General features: G+C 47.6%; 1 protein-coding gene across 1 annotated transcript; it reads left to right on the top strand.

Moving 5' to 3' along the window:
• Nucleotides 1-500: 500 nt before the first annotated feature.
• LOC125514343 (3-hydroxy-3-methylglutaryl-coenzyme A reductase 1) lies at nt 501-4948 on the top strand. The gene is made up of 4 exons (XM_048679651.2): nt 501-1599; nt 3358-3539; nt 3844-4190; nt 4429-4948. The coding sequence occupies exons 1-4, from the start codon at nt 770-772 to the stop codon at nt 4681-4683; spliced, it is 1614 nt and encodes a 537-aa protein (XP_048535608.1). The 5' UTR covers nt 501-769; the 3' UTR covers nt 4684-4948.
• Nucleotides 4949-24736: the final 19788 nt, after the last annotated feature.

Raw genomic sequence — 24736 nt, 5'->3', positions numbered from 1 at the left:
GAGGAAGAGTGGGCACACCTCGCTGCCCCGCCTTGCCCGAGACTTGCCCCGGACACGCCGTGACGGCCCTGCCATTCTTATAAATCTCCCTGCATCAAATCTGCCATCGACGACCCTACACCCCTCACCCGAATGAGTCAACCCGCTATCCACGAACAACGTCCCCGCCGATAACGTCATCTCCGGTGCAGTTTTGGCAAGGCCACGCTGGGGACACCGTAGTCATCCGCGTCGGCCCCGACTCGACCTTGGGCAAACATGGAAAAATTAACCTTTTTGGGATTGATGAATATATAGATGCTCTAATGTTTTGTTTTGCTTCTGTTGAAGATTGTTTGGCCGACATCTCCAGGAGGATGTAGACTATTTCTGTTTGCTATCTCTCTCGTCCACCAGGTCCAGGTGCGACCAAACCTCTTGTTGGTCCTCTGCTTGCAAGAAAAGAAAGAAGCTCTGTCGCTTTGATCCGTGTCACGCCGAACATCTGACCTGCACCTCGGCAGCTGCATTTTCCGTGCACACCAAGAACCCTCCGCGCCGCGCTCCTCGCCGTCCGATCCCCGGGCCCGACGCCTCCCCGTCCTTGGATCGAGCAACCGACCACTCTTCCCCGCACACGGCACACGCGCCTCCCGAGCCAGCAGCGGCAACGCAGACACACATTGCAGGCGGCTCCGGCTCCGGCTCCTGCTCGCTCGGCCCCGTCCTGTAACTGCCCGCAATCTCGCCCCGACCCCCGCGCGCGGCGGCCCGGCGGTTAGGCAGACGGATGGACGCGCGCCGGGTCGGCGGCCGCATCGCGGCGGCGCGGAGAGCCCTCACGGGCGCGCTGCCCCTCCCCGTGCGGATCACCAACGGCCTCGCGATGGTCTCGCTCGTGCTCTCCTCCTGCGACCTGCTCCGCCTCTGCAGCGACCCGGGCCGGCCCCTCAGGTTCCCCCTCGGCGGCCGCGAGTTCGCCACCGTCGTCTGCCAGCTCGCCTCCGTCGTCTACCTCCTCAGCCTCTTCGCCGTGCCCTTCGCGCAGCCCGCCAGCGCCCGCCGCGAGGAGGGCCAGGACGGTTCCCGCCGCTCGCCGGCGGCCGTCGCGCCCGCGCCAATGCCTGACTGCCCGGACGACGGGGACGAGGAGATCGTCGCCGCGGTGGTGTCCGGGGAGCTCCCGTCGCACCGTCTGGAGTCGCGGCTTCGGGACTGCCGCCGCGCGGCCAGGCTGAGGCGGGAGGCGCTGCGGCGGATGACTGGGCGGGGCGTGGAGGGGCTCCCCTTCGAGGGGATGGACTATGAGGCCATTCTGGGGCAATGCTGCGAGATGCCTGTCGGGTATGTGCAGCTGCCGGTCGGGGTCGCCGGCCCGCTGCTCCTGGATGGGCGCGACTACCATGTTCCCATGGCCACCACCGAGGGATGCCTCGTTGCCAGCGTTAACCGCGGCTGCAGGGCCATTGCAGCGTCCGGGGGTGCCTTCAGCGTGCTGCTCCGTGACGCCATGTCCCGTGCGCCCGCCGTCAAGTTGCCTAGCGCCAAGCGGGCAGCGGAGCTCAAGATGTTTCTTGAGGCGCCTGCCAATTTTGAGGAGCTGGCTGCTGTCTTCAATAAGTAGGCCTCTCACTCTCTGATGATCTAGTATAGTGTGAGTGATGATTGAAAAATGCCTTCTTTTGCTGCCATGTGATGTTTTCAGTATTGGTGTGATGCTCATAGCTAGAAGTAGCACTGCATGTGTTTTTCAATCAGTTGATTGCACACCAAAGCAAGTCCCTTTCTCATTTTGTTGATGAGGGGGTAGAGGCTACAGGTATTATTGCCATATTGCACATGCACTCTGTTAAGGCAACTACAACGTCTTTAACCACATATTGAGGCATCAGTAGAATTATATTGCCTGATTCATCTGATTGCTACTAGCTAACTACGATAAATTAATGCCAGTTTATACCTTTTCTGCATTATTTGACCATGAATTGTCGTTTTGCGTTTCTTCAAACCTCGGGGAGCGGGGACAAAGTGTCGCTTTGCGTTTCCTCAAACCTCGGGGAACGGCGACAAAGTGTCGCTTTGTGTTTCCTCAAACCGCCTTGTGTTTCCTCAAACCTTGGGGAATGGCGACAAAGTGTCGCTTTGTGTTTCCTCAAACCTCGGGAGCAGCGACAAAGTGTCGCTGTCTCCTCAAATGTGTGTTGGTTTTCGCTTCTCGAACTTTAGAGCATTTGAAATTGATGTCATCTTGTGCACTTTAAACCGTTAGCGAGTGCTGGCGTATCCTCTTTCAGAGGTTCAGGATGCACATCACATATGTTCTGTCGGTTTATGGCGTTTAGACTCAGCTTGTTACTTGCTATTTGTAATGTTTTGTTGTTGGCCTAGTTATTGTACCTATGTGTCAGTCTATACTGTGTAGATGGTTAGGCAGTTATTGTTTCCCTTTTTCTGAACATAGAGGGACTTTTGGTCCATGTGTAGAAGTTTTTAATATTGTCATTTTTAGTACTCTTTATAATTGGGGTATTGTTCGTTCACACCATTTCATAATTGTGGCATTCTTTACGTCATTATTTTCTGTTCTTTCAATGTCTAGAGAAATCATGGAAACATGTGTTGCCATCGGCAGATGTTAGCTTAGGTCATTCCTTAGCAGTTTTTGCATTGGTTAACTTCCATGGGTACTTTAGAGTTGGTAATAAGTTTAACAAATGCCATCTTTGTTAGCTTGTGCTTTAGCATTTGATTCTTGGTGCATCGTATACTGTCAAATTACTCAGAGTTTAGATACACGGTCCGTTGTTAGTACCAGACAGATGACACTTTTGTTCTATGCGATGTTTGCTGCTTTGGTGCTAATGTTTAAACACGATTGCATTTTTTCAAACAGCTTTTACTCCATGTGTGATTTATTTCACCAGTACCCCAGTCTGTTATCCTCTTATTTATTACTCCCTCCGTTCGGAATTACTTGTCGCAGAAATGGATGTATCTAGATGTGTTTTAATTCTAGATACATCCATATCCGAGACAAGTAATTCCGAACCGAGGGAGTATATTCCATGGCTCACATTTAGTTCTGTATGAAGTACTCCCTCCGTCCGAAAAGGTTTGTCCCAAACTTGTCCCTCAAATGGATGTATCTGGCTCTAACTTGGTGCTAGATACATCCATTTGAGGGACAAGCTTTTTCGGACGGAGGGAGTATATGTATACTGTATAAGTACTTCTACCCCTAGATAATTTACTCGCTTGCTTGATTCACTGTGTACTATGCATCCTTTCTTAACTAAATTAATTAATACAGTTAATGTAAGGGTAAACCTCTGTAGCAATTGTAACAACCAAGTTGTTTGCATTGTCTGGTATCCACAGATCAAGCAGATTTGGTAGGCTACAAGGTATTCAGTGTGCACTAGCTGGAAGAAACCTTTACATGAGGTTTACCTGTAGTACTGGAGATGCTATGGGGATGAATATGGTGTCGAAAGGTGTCGAAAATGTCTTGGGCTACCTGCGGAACAACTTCCCCGACATGGATGTCATCAGCATATCTGGTTTCAACTCTTTCCTTGCAAACTGTGACTTGCATTCTTTTTCTAAAAACGAATACATCCTTTTAGCAGATAACTAATGCATTGCTGTGCTGATCAAAGCAAACAATAGATCTGCTAGTTTTCTGTTGACCCGGAGCAAACTTACCGTAGTCCTTTTATGAAAAAAAACTTATCGTGGTCCTATTTATGATATATGTTGTAGTGGACCAATTCAGCACTTGCCTTGGATGTATAGTAGTACCCAATATCACCATTGTTCTTTGTCCAGCATTTGAAAAATGATTTAATTTTGTGCTTATATCAGGTAACTACTGTTCAGACAAGAAGGCTACTGCTGTAAATTGGATAGAAGGTCGCGGGAAATCTGTTGTTTGTGAGGCTACAATTAAAGGAAGAGTTGTGCAGAGTGTTCTGAAGACCACTGTAGAAAAACTTGTCGAGCTTAACATTATCAAAAACCTTGCTGGGTCAGCTGTAGCTGGAGCTCTTGGAGGTTTCAATGCTCATGCAAGCAATATTGTAACTGCACTATTCATTGCTACTGGCCAGGATCCTGCGCAAAATGTTGAAAGCTCACAGTGCATCACCATGTTGGAGGCAGTGAATGAGGGAAAAGATCTCCACATCTCTGTGACCATGCCGTCCATCGAGGTGATCCCATTTTCCTTTCTATTCTTGGTAGCTGGAATCAAGTTCCATCTCTATTTAGATTGTAGCGCAGTCTGTAATCGCCAGGCTTCAGTGATTAAAATTATTAGCCAAGAAGTCTTTGCTGAATCATTTGTTTTCGTGTTATGCTTTATGATTCGCAACTCGATCGATCCTTCATTTCTACTGTTCTTCTCATATTAATATGTCCATTATAATCACTTTAGTTTGTATTTCTCAGGTTGGTACAATTGGCGGGGGCACCTCCCTCACCTCACAGGCCGCGTGTTTAAACCTGCTTGGTGTGAAGGGCCCAAATCATGGCTCGCCGGGCGCGAATGCTAGACTTTTGGCTACCATTGTAGCGGGCAGTGTGCTTGCTGGCGAGCTCTCTCTCCTCGCTGCTCTAGCCGCTGGTCAGCTTGTGAAGAGCCACATGAAGTACAATCGATCGAGTAAAGATGTTGCCAATTCTGCTTCATTAGTAGCCCCATAGGATCCATCTAGTGCTTACCGTGTTGAGACAGGAGCAGAGTAGTGAGACTTGCCTGTACATACTGCTGATTAAGCGAGCGAGTCTTGTTTAGGTTCCCTTCGGATCGCAGGCATCAGAAACCAGATGCGACCTGTATTTGCGAGCATAATTTGTGAAGGAGAAAACACCTGACCTATCGTGCAGTTTCTGATTGTAACTTTTGTTTGTGTAGCCCTGCAGATGTTTATGTTTTCTTGTGTAACCATTTAGACATGTTTTTTCTTCAGTTGTTTGAGATAGCAGCAGATCAGAATATCAGATTAGCTTGTGATTGATGTTACTGTTCTCTCTATGCAGTATGCTAGATTTTAAATTTTGTCCGCGGCATGAAAGTCCAGTGTGTTTTTTTTCTGGAGGAAAGGAGCTTCACGGCCCCATTTCCATTATACTGAAATACTTCCTCCGTCCGTAATAAGTTGCCGCTCAAGCGGATGTATCTAGCACTGAAACGGAGAGAGTATCGGTCAAAAAACATTCTACATCTTTTTTGTTTTTTCCGAATAAAAGCACCCTACATCCATAAGGTGCTAACCAGCCAAGCTGAGTGTAAAATCTTTTCATAAGCAGCAAAATAACTTGCAAAAGCTAACCTCAGGCCAACGCAAGAAAGCAACTCTTACACAGGGAGAGACTAGCGCATACTACAGCCAGGAACAGTAAAACTGACAGCTCAAAATAAAAAGGAACGGTATAACTAAACTAGCAGAATTCACGAACAGTAAATCGAAAATAGAATTAGGACTTATAACATTTCATACCCACTACACTCCAGAGAAATTTAGCCAGAGGATAGAAGAAGAAAAGGGGATCAATGCTTTCTTCCATACAACATAACCCACAATTACCTGATCCTCCCATCCTCTTTTCTTAAGATTGTCTTTAGAAGGGCGCTATTCTCAACAACTAGCAAAGAGAAATCTTTGATTTTTAGATGCATTTTCATCCTCCAAATATCGTTACAAGGAAATTGAGCCTGCCTATGCAATCAAATAAGCATAGAGAGATTTCACAGCGAAAACATTTCTCTTGGTTAAAATCCATACAACCTTGTCTGGTTCATTGTTTAGAGTCACCTGACCACATAAATCTGAAAACTTATTCCACATATCCAACGTGTCAGAATGCAAGTATCTTCTGAACATTATGCAATGAAAATCATGCCTAAAAACTTCGGTGGCATTAACATGTTGACTAAAGATCAAGTTGTAAAGTCTAGGAAAAAGCACATTCGCAAAAAAACAGTCTAGGAAAAAGCAGACATGGAGGTTGATCTGTGACATCCTCCCAAAATCTTTACTTTTTATTTGAGAATCCCCAAAATCTTTACTACCCAGGGCAGAGACGGGATTGGCCAAGGCCCTGGACCTGCTTCATTGTATAACGTAGATACAAGAAGTTGTACAATCCCAGGAGAGCTATATCTCGCTTATAGCGTGTATAACTCTTGTCTCGCCTGAAGAGTCCACGGGTATGGGCCGGCCAAATTGTATTTTTTTTCTTTCCTGTTAAATACATGTTTAACTTTTTGGTGCATTTATATTTTTCTATGTCTTCTTTTTTTACTAATTACCGTGGAATTAAGCTGATGAGCCATACAATGAAGCTATGGGAGAGAGTCATTGAGCACCGCTTAAGAAGAATGACAAGCATGACCAAAAATCAGTTTGGTTTCATGCCTGGGAGGTCGACCATGGAAGCCATTTTCTTGGTACGACAACTTATGAAGAGATATAAGGAGCAAAAGAAGGACTTGCATATGGTGTTCATTGACTTGGAGAAGGCCTATGGTAAGATACTGCGGAATGTCATGTGGTGGGCCTTGGAGAAACACAAAGTCCCAGCAAAGTACATTACCCTCATCAAGGACATGTACGATAATGTTGTGACAAGTGTTCGAACAAGTGATGTCGACACCGATGACTTCCCGATTAAGATAGGACTGCATCAGGGGTCAGCTTTGAGCCCTTATCTTTTTGCATTGGTGATGAATGAGGTCACAAGGGATATACAAGGAGATATCCCATGGTGTATGCTCTTTGCGGATGATGTGGTGCTAGTTGACGATAGTCGGACGGGGGTAAATAGGAAGTTAGAGTTATGGAGACAAACATTGGAATCGAAAGGGTTTAGGCTTAGTAGAACTAAAACCGAGTACATGATGTGCGGTTTCAGTACTACTAGGTGTGAGGAGGAGGAGGTTAGCCTTGATGGCCAGGTGGTACCTCGGAAGGACATCTTTCGGTATTTGGGGTCAATGTTGCAGGAGGATGGGGGTATTGATGAAGATGTGAACCATCGAATCAAAACCGGATGGATGAAGTGGCGCCAAGCTTCTGGCATTCTCTGTGACAAGAGAGTGTCACAAAAGCTAAAAGGCAAGTTCTACAGGACGGCAGTTCGACCCGAAATGTTGTATGGCGCGGAGTGTTGGCCGACTAAAAGGCGACATGTTCAACAGTTAGGTGTGGCGGAGATGCGTATGTTGAGATGGATGTGTGGCCACACGAGGAAGGATCGAGTCCGGAATGATGATATACGAGATAGAGTTGGGGTAGCACCAATTGAGGAGAAGCTTGTCCAACATCGTCTGAGATGGTTTGGGCATATTCAGCGCAGGCCTCCAGAAGCTCCAGTGCATAGCGGACGGCTAAAGCGTGCGGAGAATGTCAAGAGAGGGCGGGGTAGACCGAATTTAACATGGGAGGAGTCCGTTAAGAGAGACCTGAAGGATTGGAGTATCACCAAAAAGCTAGCTATGGACAGGGGTGCGTGGAAGCTTGCTATCCATGTGCCAGAGCCATGAGTTGGTTGCGGGATCTTATGGGTTTCACCTCAGCCTACCCCAACTTGTTTGGGACTAAAGGCTTTGTTGTTGTTGTTGTTGTTGTTGTTGTTGTGTTGTTGTTGTTGTTGTTGTTTTTTCCATACATATTGTACATTTTTGGTATATAGCTAAAAAAATTCCAATACAAGTTTAACATTTTCCAAATATAGGATTAACTTTTTTGGATACATGGTCAACATTTTTCCATACACATTTTTAACAATTTTAAAATGATTGATTAAGATTTTTCAAATACAAGATTAACATTTTTTAATACAAGGTCAACATTTTTTCATACGCATTTACATTTCAAATGCTTGATTAACAATTTTTGAATACATGGTCAACATTTTTCAAAAGCTTGATTAATATTTATCAAATACAAGATTAACGCATTTTTTTCCAAATGCTTGATTAAATTTTTTAAAATACATGATCAAATTTTTCATGCACACTTTTTGTATATAAGAGAAACATTTTCTCTATACAGATTTTTTTTCATTTTTTTTACATAAAGTGTTCTATAATATATTACGCAGAATATTGGAAAATATAAACAAAGTAAAAAAGAGGAAAAAACTAATAATACAAAAACAAGGTCACGGCCTCCCACGCCCCTCGACCGGCCCGTCTCACTAATTCCTTCGGGCTAGTCTTCATCGAAATCTACTTAACGAGTACTCATTTCAAAGATCATTCACATTGTCGCAACCTAAAAGTTTTCTCTTTTATCGTATATTTATTTATTTAAAACGTTTTACCTTTTAAACCATGCATCCAAATCTCGAACTGTTTTCATTATTGGGTTCCTCACATCGAGATTTTTAAAATTAGTTCCCATGTTGATAGGTTTTGACGAATTTTTTTTTTCACGAAATAACCACACAGAAAAACCGAACCAAGAGCACCTTTTCCCCTTTTCGAATGAGGCACGGCTGTGCCTGTCGTGAAAGGACAAACGTGCCTCTCGCAGAAGCAAAACCGCGCCTCTCGCGAAAGGAAAAAAACAAAAAAACATATTTTTTCGTTTCCGAGAGGCCGGACGTGCCAACCGTCCCTCTCGCGGAAGAAAAAACACAGAAAACGCGTTTTTTCTGTTTTCGAGAGGCACGGCGGTGCCTCTCATGAAAGTAAAAAAACATAAAACACGTTTCTTTTCGTTTCAGAGAGGCACGGCCATGCCTGTCGCAAAAGCACAACGATGCCTCGCGCGGAAGCAAAGCCGTGCCTCCGGCAGAAGGGGAAAACACAAAATGCGTTTTCTTTTGTTTCCGAGAGGCATGCCTCTCGCGGAAGAAAAAAACATATTTTTTCATGCGATTTTTTTAAATAAAAATGTACCAAAAGCTAAGAAAGAACGATGAAAAACAAAAACAAACAAGAAAAAGACCGTTTAAAAAGCCGAAACGCGTGTGGAAAAATTTAAAAGAAAAAACTAGAGGAAACACTCAAAACACGACGCATGGCGGCGGCTGTGAGCACATTAAGTAACACGCTCTCCGCCCACCCTCAAATGAACGATGGAAGGCTTCCGAAGAAGCGCTCACCAACTAGTTGCTCTTGTCTTCCCTTGGTCTCGCTAGGAGCGAGGCATAGCAGCGCCACTATCGGAAGCCTGCGCATGCCGCATGAGCGCGCCTATATACTGGCTGCTGCCACGCCAAGGAACGGCTCGCCTTCAGGGAGCCGGAACTAGGCCGGCCCAGTAACAAGCTGACGCGCCATGCTGATGTCATGATGATACCATGCATGTTTGTCCATATTTTTTTCATAATATTTTTAGATCTTTTTTCACATATGTTTATATTTCAAAAATAAAAATAATGAATATTATAAAAAATACTTTACATAAATTTTGAACAATGTTAATCGTGCACTTAAAAAAATGCCGAAGCATGTATAAAAAATGTTTATGTTGTATACAAAAATGTATAAATGTGAATGTAAAAAGTAGAAAATGTTAATCCTCTATATGAAAAATGCATATACACGAAAATATTTTGATCATTATAGAATATCACACGTTTGAAAAGAAATGTAAGTGACAATTAAAATTGTTGACACAAATGTAATAAAATGTTCAGTCAGACAGTAAAAATATTTTGTACATGCAAAAAATGTGTAGTTATATTTACAAAAATATTCACATGTTTCTGAAATGTGTTCGTGACATTTCAATAGATGTTTCTTCAATGTACAAAGATGTTGCCTATTTCCAACATACATTTTTATTAATAAAAAAATTAAACCTGTATCTGAAAAAAATGTGTTACAGGTATTTGAAAACAAACCAAAACATGTTTTTTTGTAAAAAAACATTGGACATGTATAAAACCAGTAAATTAAATGTATATGAGACATTTAGAATGTGTATGAAAATATATATACATGTACTCAAAAGACAAACCGAATAGAAACCGACAAAAAACCGAAGAAACGAACAAAGAAACAAAGAAACAAAGAAAACCAAAGCATAAAGAAGAAAAAAAGAAAAACTAAAAAACGTTAAAAAATCAAAGAAAACTGAGGTATAAAAGAAGAAGGAAGAAAAAAAAGGTAAAAAAGTGACGAAAACAACAAAGAAACAGGACCGAATTAGGACGAGCGTGCAACGAACGACAATAGATAAATCGGCCGGCTAGCTAGGCGCCGCCCGTAGGTGGCATATTTAGAGCACATGTGAAGACCTAGTGCTTGCGCACCGCCATCACTAGCGGGCTGGCATATTTAGTGCGGTAGTCGCTGCCACACGTTGTGGTCTCTAGATTCGGTTGGTCTGGTTTTTATAGTGTTTTTTCAGTTTCTTTGGTTTTCTCTTTAATTTTAAATTATTTTTCACGGTTATTTTTTATTCATTTTACATTGGTTTTTTTGTTTTCTCATTGATATTTTCAGTTTTCCATTTTTCTGCCTTAATTTTTTTTGCTTATTTTTGGGTTTTCTTCTCTTTCGTTTTGTTTCATTGTTGGTTTTTATCTGTTTTTTCTAACACATGTCTATGTTTAGAGCACATGTGAAATATTTTTCTTGATACACATTGGACATTGTTCAAATACATGATGTAGATTTTTCATTTAATAAATGTTTTTGAATACACGGTAATGTTTTCCAAAAGCACATTGTACATTTTTTTAATGGCAATAAAAAATTTCCTTAAACTACAGAAATATTTGTATACATTGTCTACACATTTTTTAAATTTTCACGGATTTTTTCATAAAACTCATTATTATTTCAGTAAATGACAGATTTTTTAATGAAAAACATTATTTTCACGGACATTGTCTACACATACTTATTTTTCAAAACTTTTGTATACATGTTTTTAAAAGCAGGAACGTTTTTCATTGTCACGAACATCTTTTTAAGGTTATCAACTTATGTTAAACCGGGCTGACAAATTTTTATACTATGTTAACATTTTTTTCATAAGTTATTTAAGTTTTTGTAATATATGCATTAAAAATATATAAAAAAATCAAGTGACATCAGCATGATGTACATGTCCTACTGGTCCGGACCATCAGCGGCACCCTGTAGGTGAGGCATGCTTTTGCCTCGCAACACACGGTGAAGGAAATATGCCCTATAGACAATAATAAAGTTGTTATTTATATTTCCTTATATCATGATAAATATTTATTATTCATGCTAGAATTGAATTAACCGGAAACTTAGTACATGTGTGAATACATAGACAAACCGAGTGTCACTAGTATGCCTCTACTTGACTAGCTCGTTAATCAAAGATGGTTAAGTTTCCTAGCCATGGACAAAGAGTTGTCATTTGATGAACGAGATCACATCATTAGAGAATGATGTGATTGACTTGACCCATCCGTTAGCTTAGCACGATGATCGTTTAGTTTACTGCTATTACTTTCTCCATAACTTATACATGTTCCTATGACTATGAGATTATGCAACTTCCGAATACCGGAGGAACACTTAGTGTGCTATCAAACGTCACAACGTAACTGAGTGACTATAAAGATGCTCTACAGGTGTCTTTGATGGTGTTTGTTGAGTTGGCATAGATCAAGATTGGGATTTGTCACTCCGTGTATCGGAGAGGCATCTCTGGGCCCTCTCGGTAATGCACATCACTATAAGCCTTGCAAGCAATGTAACTAATGAGTTAGTTACGGGATGTAGCATTACAGAACGAGTAAAGAGACTTGCCGGTAACGAGATTGAACTAGGTATGATGATACCGATGATTGAATCTCGGGCAAGTAACATACCGATGCCAAAGGGAATAACGTATGTTGTTATGCGTTTGACCGATAAAGATCTTCGTAGAATATGTAGGAACCAATATGAGCATCCAGGTTCCGCTATTGGTTATTGACCGAAGATGAGTCTCGGTCATGTCTACATAGTTCTCGAACCCGCAGGGTCTGCACGCTTAACGTTCGGTGACGATCGGTATTATGAGTTTATGTGTTTTGATGTACCGAAGGTAGTTCGGAGTCCCGGATGTGACCACGGACATGACGAGGAGTCTCGAAATGGTCGAGACATAAAGATTGATATATTGGACGGCTATATTCGGACACCGGAAGTGTTCCGGATGGTTTCGGGTAAAACCGGAGTGCAGGAGGGTTACCGGAACCCCCCGGGGAACTAATGGGCCTAGATGGGCCTTAGTGGAGAGAGAGAGGGGCTGCCAGGGCAGGCCGCGCGCACCCTCCCCCTTGAGTCCGAATTGGACTAGGAGGGGGACGGCGCCCCCCGTTTTCCTTCCTCTGTCCCACTCCTTTCTCCCCCCTCCTAGTAGGACAAGGAAATGAGGAATCCTACTCCTGCTAGGAGGAGGATTACTCCCCTCCTTGGCACGCCATAGGGCCGGCCGGCCTCCCCTGATGAAGCTATGTACCTAGGGTAGGGTCATGGACCTGTCCCAACTGCCCTACCAAGGACGTTTCTAGAAGAAACTACCTTTCAATCGACTTGGAGGTGTTCCACTCGACAGACTCGAAGATACTCGACCAAGAAGCAATCACTCGACCAAGCGCCAACCCACTCGACGGCCAGGAGACCTAAAGGCACTCCGCTCGCTAACGGTCGGTTATTAAGTAGCTTTTATGGTCATCAATGCACTTTATTAGGGACGTTACCAGTAACGTCCGACCTTAATGTATTTAAAACCCTGCACAACTGAGGGCCGGAGGGGTCTGGCGAACTCTATATAAGCCACCCCCCTCCTCAGTGTAGAGGGTTCGCACCCCTGTAATTCATACACACATAATCCAGTCGACCGCCTCCGGGCTCCGAGACGTTGGGCTGTTACTTCCTCCGAGAAGGGCCTAAACTCGTAAACCTCGTGTGCTTACAACTTCTCCATAGCTAAGATCTTGCCTCTCCATACTTACCTCTCTACATTACTGTCAGACTTAGAACCACGACAGTTGGCGCCCACCTTGGGGCAGGTCTTTTAGCGATTTGTTAGAGGAGTTGCGATCTTTTCCGACCCGAATCATCATGGTTTCTGGCGGAGTTTTGGTGGAGGGCCACGAGATCCGCCTCGGTGCGCTCACGTTCATCGCTGATGACTCCGCTTGGCTCCAGGAGGCTCCGCTCGACGTGGACGCGCTCCCTGTCCGCGGGGCGACGCACTTTCGCGCGTGCGTCCGCGACGTCCTCTTGCAGCAACCGTCGACCCACTATCGGTCGGCTCCTGTGCTATCCTCCCTCCTTGTTTCCCACTGGCGCAAGCGCTCCGGTCGGTCGAGACTTCAACGGTGGGTGAGACACGCGGTGGCACGCCAGTCGGCCACCCCTCAAGTCGCGGCGATCGAGCCCGACGAATCCCTCTACGGCCTGTTCGATCTGTCGACTGGCTCTGCAGAGACCGCATCCGAGTGCGACAGCAGTGATCCGGCGGCGGAGGTTCTGATGGTCGATGGACCGCCCAGTCCTCCCGGTTTTTCCCGCGCCGACGGAGGCGCAGGTGGAGGCGACCCGTCGCGTCCCCACGAGGAATATCTCCCCGAGCCTCTCACGTCGCTGCAGAGAGAAGAACTTCGTCGCCGGAACATGGATGCACTACACACTCCTATCGTTGGAGAAACCCCCGAGGCTCGTGCCTTGGAGGACGCGCGCCTGGCAAACTTGGCCGAGCGCACTCGACTGGAGAACCTCCAGCGAGCACTCGACGAGCGTGCGTGACAACGGGTTCCCGAATCCAATCGACGTCAGCTCTTTCCGCCCCCGCGGGTATATCAAACTCCGATTCAGAATTTAGCAGCTGCAGCCCGTATAGCAGAGTCGATTCAGCCTTCCCAGTCGGAGGCTGGCAGAGGCTTGCTGCAGATCAGAGCGTTACTCCGGGCAGTAGGAGACCAGAATTCCGCTGTTTCTCTGTCGCAAAAGATTCATAGCAGATCCGTTGCTGCAGACACAGTCCAGTCGGCTCACAGCCCAAGATCGCCCCCGAGGCGTGAGGGACGTGGGGACCGGCATAATCAGTACGGGAACCGTGAGCAATATGATCACCGATTCGATCGTGACGATCGACGTCGAGTGCCCACCCCTCCCCCGAGGAGCGGGTCATATGCGCCTCGACAGCAGGATGACAGGCGCCCTCATAGTGTTGGGCGAAGGATTCCAGTCGACCCCAGGGAGCCAGGCTTTGATGCGAGATCCATTCTCGTTCAAGGTTTGGTCGACAGGAACAGAGCTCACCGAGAAGGTCATGACAGAGATGCACCTACCAGCAGCAGAGTACATGTTTCGGGGCCGGAGTGCTTTAGTAGAGCCATCAGGGCCGCTGTGATTCCTCCCAACTTCAGGTTGGCGACTGGAGTCAGTAAGTTCACTGGTGAGTCCAAGCCCGATACTTGGCTTGAAGACTACCGAGTGGTCGTCCAGATTGGCGGCGGCAATGACGAAGTGGCCATGAAGCACCTGCCTCTCATGTTGGAGGGCTCGGCCAGAGCGTGGCTGAACCAGTTAGCACCCAGTAATATTTACACTTGGGAAGATCTCGCCCGAGTGTTTGTCACCACATTTGAAGGAACATGCAAGCGATCGGCAGGGCTGACGGAACTGCGGTCTTGCGTGCAGAAGCCGAATGAAACTTTGAGGGATTACATCCAGAGATGGATCACGTTACATCACATAGTAGAGAATGTGCCTAACCACCAAGCAGTCTGTGCCTTCAAAGAAGGCGTCAAGTATAGAGAATTGAATCTGAATTTCGGTCGAACCGGAGATATGTCTTTGAATCGGATGATGGAGATTGCCACCAAGTACGCTAATGGTGAAGATGAGGATCAACTCAGGAGTGGCAAGCTCAAGCCAGTCGCTCAAGAAACTGGAGGAAATTCCAATCGGAAACAGAAGCGGAAAGCCGAGCCAGCTGCTCCTGGGGAAGCCTTGGCTATAACTCAAGGAAAGTTTAAGGGGAAACCCAAAGGACCTTGGAACCCCAAGAAAGTTAAAGACCAGGACGGAAATGATGTGTTGGATTTGCCATGTCACATCCACACCAAGAAAGATGAAGAGGGTAATTTCATTTACCCAAAACATACCACTCGACAGTGTCGACTCTTGATCCAGCAGTTCCAGGGCAAGCAACCCAAAGATAAGGAAAACGAGTCGGACAAAGTTGAGGACAAGGAAGATAGTGACGATGGATACCCCCAGGTCAATTCCATCCTGATGATTTTTGCTGATGTTGAAAGCAAAAGTCGACTGAAAGTTATCAACCAAGAGGTTAATATGGTTGCTCTGGCGACACCCAGTTATTTGAAGTGGTCTCAGACTGCCATCACATTCGACCGGTCAGATCACCCAACGCACATTGCCACCCCCGGGAGGCAAGCTTTGGTGGTCGACCCAGTTGTTGAAGGCACTCGACTGACCAAAGTCTTGATGGATGGTGGCAGTGGTTTGAACATACTATATGCTAAGACGTTGAAAGGGATGGGCATTCCGATGTCCAGACTCAGTACTAGCAACATGAGTTTCCATGGGGTCATTCCTGGGAAGAAGGCTGAATCACTCGGCCAGATTACTCTTGATGTGGTTTTCGGTGATTCCAAGAATTACTGCAAAAAAAGTTGACATTTGAAGTTGTAGACTTCCAGAGTGCCTATCACGCTATTTTGGGCAGGCCGGCCTATGCACGCTTCATGGCCCGACCATGTTATGTGTATCTCAAATTGAAGATGCCTGGCCCCAAAGGTGTGATCACTGTTACGGGCAATCGGAAGAAAGCAGAAGAATGTTTTCAGAAAGGTTCAAAGATCGCTGATGCTCAGATGGCAGTGGTGGAGCTGCAGGAATACCAGAAGACTGCAGACCCGAGTGATTTGTTGCGAGCCAAGAAGCCCACTACAGAATCAGCTTTTCAGTCGTCTGGCGAAAAGAAGACAGCTCACATTCACCCGACCGATCCAAGCGCTACTCCAACTCATATCTCAACAACGCTCGACTCCAAATAGGAAGAAGCGCTCATCCAGTTCCTCCGTGAGAACTGGGACATTTTCGCATGGAAGCCTTCTAACATGCCGGGTGTTCCCAGGGAGCTGGCTGAGCACCGCCTAAGAGTCGACTCAAAAGTAAAACCTGTCAAAGAGCATCTCCGACGGTCCGCCGTCCAGAAGAGAAAGGCTATTGGCGAGGAGGTGGCTCGGCTCTTAGCAGCAGAGTTCATCCGAGAAATCTACCACTCCGAGTGGCTCGCCAACGTTGTCATGGTCCCCAAGAAGGACAAGTCACTTCGCATGTGCATTGACTTTAAACATATCAATCGGGCCTGCCCAAAAGATCATTTTCCTCTCCCCCGCATCGACCAGATAGTCGACTCGACTGCGGGGTGTGAGCGACTGTCTTTTTTAGACGCCTATTCCGGGTACCAGCAGATCCGTCTGTATGGACCTGACGAGATCAAAACTGCTTTTATCACTCCATTCGGGTGCTTCTGTTATGTTACCATGCCGTTCGGCCTCAAGAATGCCGGAGCCACATTCATGAGGATGATTCAGAAGTGTTTGCTCACCCAAATCAGTCGGAATGTGGAAGCATACATGGATGATATTATGGTCAAGTCACGGAAGGGTTCCGACCTGCTGACTGACCTTGCTGAAACCTTTGCCAACCTCAGGAGGTATGATATCAAGCTCAATCCATCAAAGTGCACATTCGGAGTTCCTGGCAGAAAATTATTCGGATTTCTCGTTTCCGAACAGGGAATCGACGCCAATCCAGAAAAAGTCGGTACAATACTCCGAATGAAAAGCCCTGTGCGAGTGCACGACGTCCAGAAGCTTACTAGTTGCTTGGCCACTTTAAGTCGATTCATATCTCGTCTCGGTGAAAAGGCATTGCCTCTTTACCGATTGATGAAGAAGTCCGACAAGTTTGAGTGGACTCCCGAAGCTGATGCAGCGTTTGCAGAGCTCAAAGCTCCGCTCTCCACCCAGCCGGTGCTTGCTGCCCCAATCAGCAAGGAGCCTTTGCTGCTTTACATCACAGCCACGGGAAAAGTCGTCAGTACGGTACTTACGGTCGAGCGGGAAGAAGAAGGAAAAGCCTTCAAAGTTCAGCGCCCAGTATATTATATTTCTAAAGTTTTGACCCCGTCGAAGCAAAGATATCCTCATTATCAGAAGCTTGTATATGGGATTTATATGACCACAAAGAAAGTTGCTCACTACTTCTCTGATCATTCCATTACAGTCGTCAGCAATGCTCCATTGTCAGAGATCCTGCAGAACAGAGATGCAACTGGTCGAGTGGCAAAATGGGCGATTGAACTCCTTCCTCTGGATATCAAGTTTGAGGCAAAGAAAGCTATCAAGTCCCAGGCAATCGCAGATTTCGTCGCCGAGTGGATTGAACAGCAACTGCCGACTCAGGTTCACTCAGAGCATTGGACCATGTTCTTCGACGGTTCCAAGATGTTGAATGGTTCCGGTGCCGGAGTGGTGTTGGTCTCCCCCCGAGGAGATAAGCTTAGATATGTTCTTCAAATCCACTTTGATTCCTCCAATAACGAGGCAGAATATGAAGCACTTTTATATGGGTTGCGCATGGCCATTTCACTCGGCGTCCGTCGCCTCATGGTCTATGGCGACTCAGATTTGGTGGTTAATCAGGTGATGAAGGAGTGGGACGTCAGAAGTCCAGCCATGACTGGTTATTGCAATGCAGTGAGAAAGCTGGAGAAGAAATTCGAGGGGTTAGAACTTCATCACATACCCCGACTGAAAAATCAAGCAGCTGATGATTTGGCAAAAATAGGTTCCAAAAGAGAAGCCATTCCCAGCAATGTGTTTTTGGAACACATCCACACACCATCAGTTCAGGAGGATCCCTTCACTGAAGAGGCCCCACAGCCAAAAAGTGTCACAGATCCGACTGAGGTTGAAGTTCCAGCTGTGGTCGACCTGATCATGGAAGTCTTGGTCATCACTCCCGATTGGACAGTATCGTACATCGCGTACATCCTAAGGAAAGAGCTCCCAGAAGATGAAGAAGAGGCTCGACAGATCGTCCGTCGATCCAAGGCCTTTACAGTCATAAAAGGACAGTTATATAGAGAAAGCGTGACCGGAGTCAGTCAAAAGTGTATTACACTAGAAGAAGGTCAGATGATCCTTGATGATATCCACTCGGGGACCTGTGGTCATCATGCGTCCTCTCGGACCATTGTGGCTAAAGCATACCGAGCGGGATTCTACTGGCCAAGAGCGAATGAAATGGCAAAAGAGATAGTCGACAAATGTGAAGGATGTCAGTATTACTCCAATATGTCGCACAAGCCCGCGTTAGCTCTGAAAACCATTCCACTCGTCTGGCCCTTCGCTGTTTGGGGGTTGGACATGGTTGGACCACTGAGAACGGGTAGGAGCGGCTTCACTCATGTGCTAGTGGCAGTCGACAAGTTCACCAAATGGATTGAAGCTAAGCCTATCAAGAATCTTGATGCTTGCACTGCTATCAGTTTCATCAGAGAGTTGATATTCAGATATGGAGTTCCGCATAGCATCATCACTGACAATGGGTCAAACTTCGATTCTGACAAATTCAGGGCCTTTTGCGCCTCTCAGGGCACACGAGTCGACTATGCATCGGTCGCTCACCCCCAGTCGAATGGACAAGCAGAAAGAGCAAACGGCCTAATTCTCAAAGGACTGAAACCTCGATTGATGCGCGATCTCAAGCACGCAGCAGGTGCATGGGTCGACGAGCTTCCGTCAGTTCTTTGGGGATTGAGGACAACCCCGAACCAATCGACCGGAAGAACCCCATTCTTTCTGGTCTACGGAGCCGAAGCAGTCTTACCGAGTGACATGCTTCAAAACGCCCCCCGAGTCGAGCTCTACTCTGAAGAAGAAGCAGAACAAGCCCGGCAGGACGCAGTCGACCTCCTGGAAGAAGAAAGAGAAATGGCCATGATCCGATCGACCATCTATCAGCAAGACTTGCATCGATTCCATGCCAGAAATGTGAAGAGTCGAGCCTTCCAAGAAGGAGACTTAGTCCTCCGAGTGGATCAGCAGAAACCACACAAACTCGCTCCTACTTGGGAAGGCCCCTTCATAGTCACCAGAGTCCTCCACAATGGAGCGTACCACCTCTACAATGTCGATCGCCAGATTGATGAGCCACGAGCCTGGAATGCGGAGCTACTCCACCCCTTTTATACTTGAATTCTCACTCGGATGAGATGTAATAAGAAAAAACTCCTGTAGTTTATTTATCAAAGAAAAGAGCGTTATAATTTTCCCAGTGATTGTTATTGTTTTTGTTTGCGGGAGAAATCTCCCAGTGGGTGGCTTAGCTGCGAATCCGCTTCGCCTAAGTTCGTAAAAATAATTTCCTACCGAGTGGTGAGCCAGTCTCCCACTCAGAGGCTTAGCTGCGAACCCATTTCGCCTAAGTATTTGAAAATCCTACCGAGTGGTGAGCGACCCTCCCACTCGGGGGCTTAGCTGCAGTCCAGTACTTGCCTAAGTATTTGAAAATCCTACCGAGTGGTGAGCGACCCTCCCACTCGGGGGCTTAGCTGCAGTCCAGTACTCGCCTAAGTATTTGAAAATCCTACCGAGTGGTGAGCGACCCTCCCACTCGGGGGCTTAGCTGCAGTCCAGTACTCGCCTAAGTATTTGAAAATCCTACCGAGTGGTGAGCGACCCTCCCACTCGGGGGCTTAGCTGCAGTCCAGTACTCGCCTAAGTATTTGAAAATCCTACCGAGTGGTGAGCGACCCTCCCACTCGGGGGCTTAGCTGCAGTCCAGTACTCGCCTAAGTATTTGAAAATCCTACCGAGTGGTGAGTGACCCTCCCACTCGGGGGCTTAGCTGCAGTCCAGTACTCGCCTAAGTATTTGAAAATCCTACCGACTGGTGAGCGACCCTCCCACTCGGGGGCTTAGCTGCAGTCCAGTACTCGCCTAAGTATTTGAAAATCCTACCGACTGGTGAGCGACCCTCCCACTCGGGGGCTTAGCTGCAGTCCAGTACTCGCCTAAGTATTTGAAAATCCTACCGACTGGTGAGCGACCCTCCCACTCGGGGGCTTAGCTGCAGTCCAGTACTCGCCTAAGTATTTGAAAATCCTACCGAGTGGTGAGCGACCCTCCCACTCGGGGGCTTAGCTGCAGTCCAGCACTCGCCTAAGTATTTGAAAATCCTACCGAGTGGTGAGCGACCCTCCCACTCGGGGGCTTAGCTGCAGTCCAGTACTCGCCTAAGTATTTGAAAATCCTACCGACTGGTGAGCGACCCTCCCACTCGGGGGCTTAGCTGCAGTCCAGTACTCGCCTAAGTATTTGAAAATCCTACCGAGTGGTGAGCGACCCTCCCACTCGGGGGCTTAGCTGCAGTCCAGTACTCGCCTAAGTATTTGAAAATCCTACCGAGTGGTGAGCGACCCTCCCACTCGGGGGCTTAGCTGCAGTCCAGCACTCGCCTAAGTATTTGAAAATCCTACCGAGTGGTGAGCGACCCTCCCACTCGGGGGCTTAGCTGCAGTCCAGTACTCGCCTAAGTATTTGAAAATCCTACCGAGTGGTGAGCGACCCTCCCACTCGGGGGCTTAGCTGCAGTCCAGTACTCGCCTAAGTATTTTAAAATCCTACCGAGTGATGAGCAACCCTCCCACTCGGGGGCTTAGCTGCAGTCCAGTACTGGCCTAAGTATTTGAAAATCCTACCGAGTGGTGAGCGACCCTCCCACTCGGGGGCTTAGCTGCAGTCCAGTACTCGCCTAAGTATTTGAAAATCCTACCGAGTGGTGAGCCAGTCTCCCACTCAGGGGCTTAGCTGCAGTCCAATACTCGCCTAAGTCCGAAACACATCCCTCTCTGCAAGGACGACGAGGTGCAGGTCGACTGCCACCTTCTCCTTGGGAGCTTTGCCATAAATACAACGTGCGCTCCATCCCTCTCCGCAAGGACGACGAGGTGCAGGTCGACTGCCACCTTCTCCTTAGGAGCTTCTCCACAAATACAACATGCGCTCCATCCCGCTCTGCAGTAACGAGGTGCAGGTCGACTGCCGCCTTCTCCTGGAGAGCTTCGCCACAAATACAACATGCGCTCCATCCCGCTCTGCAGTAACGAGGCGCAGGTCGACTGCCGCCTTCTCCTGGAGAGCTTCGCCACAAATACAATGTGCGCTCCATCCCACTCCACAAGGACGACGAGGTGCACGACTACTGCCACCTTCTCCCGAGGAGCTTCGCCACAAATACAATGCGCGCTCGATCGCCGACCCGCAAGGGCAACGAGGTGCAGGTCGACTGCTTCCTTCAGAGCTGCGCTACAAATACAAAAGTGATCTCGAATGAAGAACGAGTTCACTCGGCGGGGGATTCATGAAGATATTCAACGATAAACCAAGTTCAGATAAATCCTAAAGGTTCCAGACCATAGATCGAAGTGCTCGGGCATTCAGCCCGAAAGAGTTTAACGGTTACAAAAACCACTTGGCATTCCGAGGCAAATTTAAGGTGAGGCATCAAAGTTTGTTCACTCCGCGTGAGGAGGACTAGCAGGCTCGACGAACTCGTCTAGGTCGACGCCGTCGGCGATCCGAGTGGCTGTAGCAATGAAAGTATCCATAAAAGATCGGAAGTCATGCTTCTGGGTGTTGGCGACCCTGATTGCTGCCAGCTTATCTTGTCGCACCTCCTTGCAATGGACGCGAACCAAAGACAGAGCCACATCAGCACCACACCGGGCAGAAGATTTCTTCCACTCCTGCACTCGGTCAGGGATTTTGTTAAGTCGAGTCATCAGGGACTCAAGGTCATTCTGGAGCGTGGCCTCTGGCCAAAGTGCCAAGTCGATCCGTGACATGGCGACCTTTAGTCGAGCCAAGTAGTCCATGACACCGTCGATGCGGGATTCCAGTTGAAGCAGATTCATGGCAGTTTCATCTTTCACGGGAGAGTTGATTGGGTCCACACCTGGCTCAATCCGCCCAGTCTCCTCGTCGAAGTTCTGGCAAAACTCTGCATTCATGATCCAAGGATAGGTCAATTTTCGTACGCTGAGTCGACACAAAAAAATCAGTCAGAACAAAATGTGCACCTTCAAGCTTGATGAACAACTTCTTGGCAAGGCTCCTCAGATAGCTCTCCAAATCGTCCCTCCTGTGAGCGATGCCTTCCATCTTCTCGCACAGGTTGAGATTGTCCTTCTTCCAGCGTGTGCACTCCTTGTTGGCTTCGTTCAGAGCAGATTTCATCTTGGTATTCTCTTCTTCCAACTGACCGACCGAAGCCAGTTTTTGTTCAGCCAGAGTGGTTCTGTCGTCAGCTTCCTTTCGAGCAGCAGCCAAATCCTGATCCTTCTTCGCCAGAGCTTCTCTCAGTTTTTCTGCAAAGAAATGATGCTTGATTCAGAAAGAGCAGAAGGGTACTCAAGCCTAAGACAGACCAGTCGACAAACTTGTCTTACTAGTGGCGCCGTCCTTGACCTTTTGCAGCTCTGTCTTGGCCAGCTCCAAGTCAAGGTTCAGTTGGATCTGCTGTTTCTCCAAGTCAGCAAAGCGAGCTCCAAGATCACAAGATTTCTGAAATCAAAGAGGAGAAGTTATTTTACAGCGAAAAACGACAAAGACAAAATGTACTAAGACTACGGTCGACTGCCCGCAGTCCACCATAGTCTCGGGGACTACACCCAGTGGGTGCACTTTGCGTGCCCCCACCAGTTTTGATCCCACTCGACCGGCTCGCCGGAGTTGAGTGCAGGGAGTAAAAAAAAGAGGAGAGAAAATAGAACTCAGACCATAGTCGACTGCTAGCAGTCGACCGCGTTCTCGGGGACTACACCCAGTGGGTGCACTTTGCGTGCCCCCACCGGTTATGATCCCACTCGACCAGACTGAGTGGAAGAGACAAACTACCAGTTCGGTTTACACTCGACAAAATACAAAGACTACAGTCGACTGCCAGCAGTCCATCGTAGTCTCGGGGACTACACCCAGTGGGTGCACTCAACGTGCCCCCACTAGTTCAAAAATTCAATCGACGCACCTAGTGGGTGTACAGATGCAAAGATTTTCGGAAAGAATCTTCAGATAGCATATCCTAACATAACAAGCGGTGACCAACTAACCTGAACGTTGCTTTGGAGAGCCGAGCTGGCGTTGTAGGCGGCCTGACTGGCGTCCCGCACCGTCTTCATCTTCTCCATCATGATGCCCGCCTGGCGTATGGCTTCCCTGGCAGCATTCACTTCGTCCTCTGGGACATGATGGGTCACAAAAACTGAAGGTGGGTCGACAGGGGCCTGAGCAGTCGACGAAGAAGGCAAGGCACTCGACAGCGGCACGACGAAGGTAACCGAACCCCGATTGGCGTCGCCAGTGTCCTGAACGACTGGTTCCGCCCTCGGCGTCGACTGTGACACCTTGCTTGCAGGAGCTTGCCTATTCTTCCTCGTCAAAGGCCTCTCGGGCTCTTCATCATCGTCGAGGAGGTCGATAATGTTGGGAGCTATGCAAAAGTTCAATTGCCAAAATCACATCACCCAATGGTGCACATTGCAGTTGAGTCGACCAAATAAAGACAGAATGGTAGAAATCATACCCAGATTAGAAGTGACCGCATCCTCCATTACCTCATCATCGTCCTTGTAAGCTGAGGTCCCGGAAGTAGCAGCGCTGCCAGTTCCAAAGTTCGTCCGGTTAAAACAAGAAAAACAAACAGCACGGGGCGTCGAGAGAATATAAAGGAAGACACTCACGCAGAAGCGACGGGGATGTCAATCTTGATCTTCGGCAAGGCCTTACGAAGCTTCGGCTGTGCGACTTTGGGATGCTTTGACGCTTTTTCAGTTGGAGTCGGCGAAGAGGTCTGAGGACGCTTTGAAGACTGACCAGCTTGAGCAATCGCCTTTTCACGGGCGCTCGGTTGTTCTTGGTCAAGCTTGGACCGCCTCTCCGTGCGAGGGGGCGACTCGACTTCCTCTTCGTCACTCGGGTCGTCGCTTTCTTCGTCCCCTTCACCATCAGAGTCCCATTCGCCACTGTCGCCGCTGCTCACCTCTCCTTCCGGGTCCTGCTCTTGCTCTCTGTTGGGCATTGAATACATTTCGATAATGGCCTGAAAGAAAGCAGGGAGAACAAAGTCAGTCGACGCAGTATAGGCAGCTGCGCGGGTGAATTCAGATTACAATCGAAAGCTCAGAATCGGACCTTCTCTGGTACACGGGACTGGTCGAATGGAGGAACTCTCCTGGCTCCCCTGGGGTTGTCCTTGTTTCCGGTCATGCCCGATAGCCACTTCTCCAATGTGTCGTCATCGACCTCCTCCGGGCGGATCCGAGTGGAGTCGTCAAGACCTGAATACATCCACATCAGATGGTCTCGGGCTTGAAGAGGCTGGATGCGCCGCTGAAGGAAGACCTCCAAGAGATCCATACCGATGACCCCGTCACGGATAAGCTGGACCACTCGCTCGACCAACACCCTCACTTGCGCCTTCTCCTCCGGGAGCACCTTCAAAGAGGAGGGTTTCCTCACTCGGTCCATGGTAAAAGGAGGGAGGCCGGTCGATTGCCCTGGCGTCGATTGGTCTTTGCAGTAAAACGAGGTCGACTGCCATCCGCGAACCGAGTCGGGAAGAATCATGGCCGGAAAGGAACTTTTCCCTCTCATCTGAACACCAAGACCCCCACACATCTGAATCACTTGAGTTCTCTCGTCACTCGGATTGGCCTTTTTCACC

Source organism: Triticum urartu, chromosome 6A (genome assembly GCF_056163025.1).
Source record: "Triticum urartu cultivar PI428250 chromosome 6A, HENAU_Tu73, whole genome shotgun sequence".
NCBI lineage: Eukaryota > Viridiplantae > Streptophyta > Magnoliopsida > Poales > Poaceae > Triticum > Triticum urartu.
The sequence above is the reverse complement of the archived record's forward strand: the minus strand, read 5'-3'. Positions and strand labels throughout refer to the sequence as shown.

Coding starts and splice junctions, on each gene's coding strand:
- LOC125514343 (XM_048679651.2), top strand. CDS start 770: ATGGACGCGCGCCGGGTCGGCGGCCGCATCGCGGCGGCGCGGAGAGCC. Junction 1,600..3,357: donor CTGGCTGCTGTCTTCAATAA/GTAGGCCTCTCA, acceptor TGGTATCCACAG/ATCAAGCAGATTTGGTAGGC. Junction 4,191..4,428: donor TGACCATGCCGTCCATCGAG/GTGATCCCATTT, acceptor TGTATTTCTCAG/GTTGGTACAATTGGCGGGGG.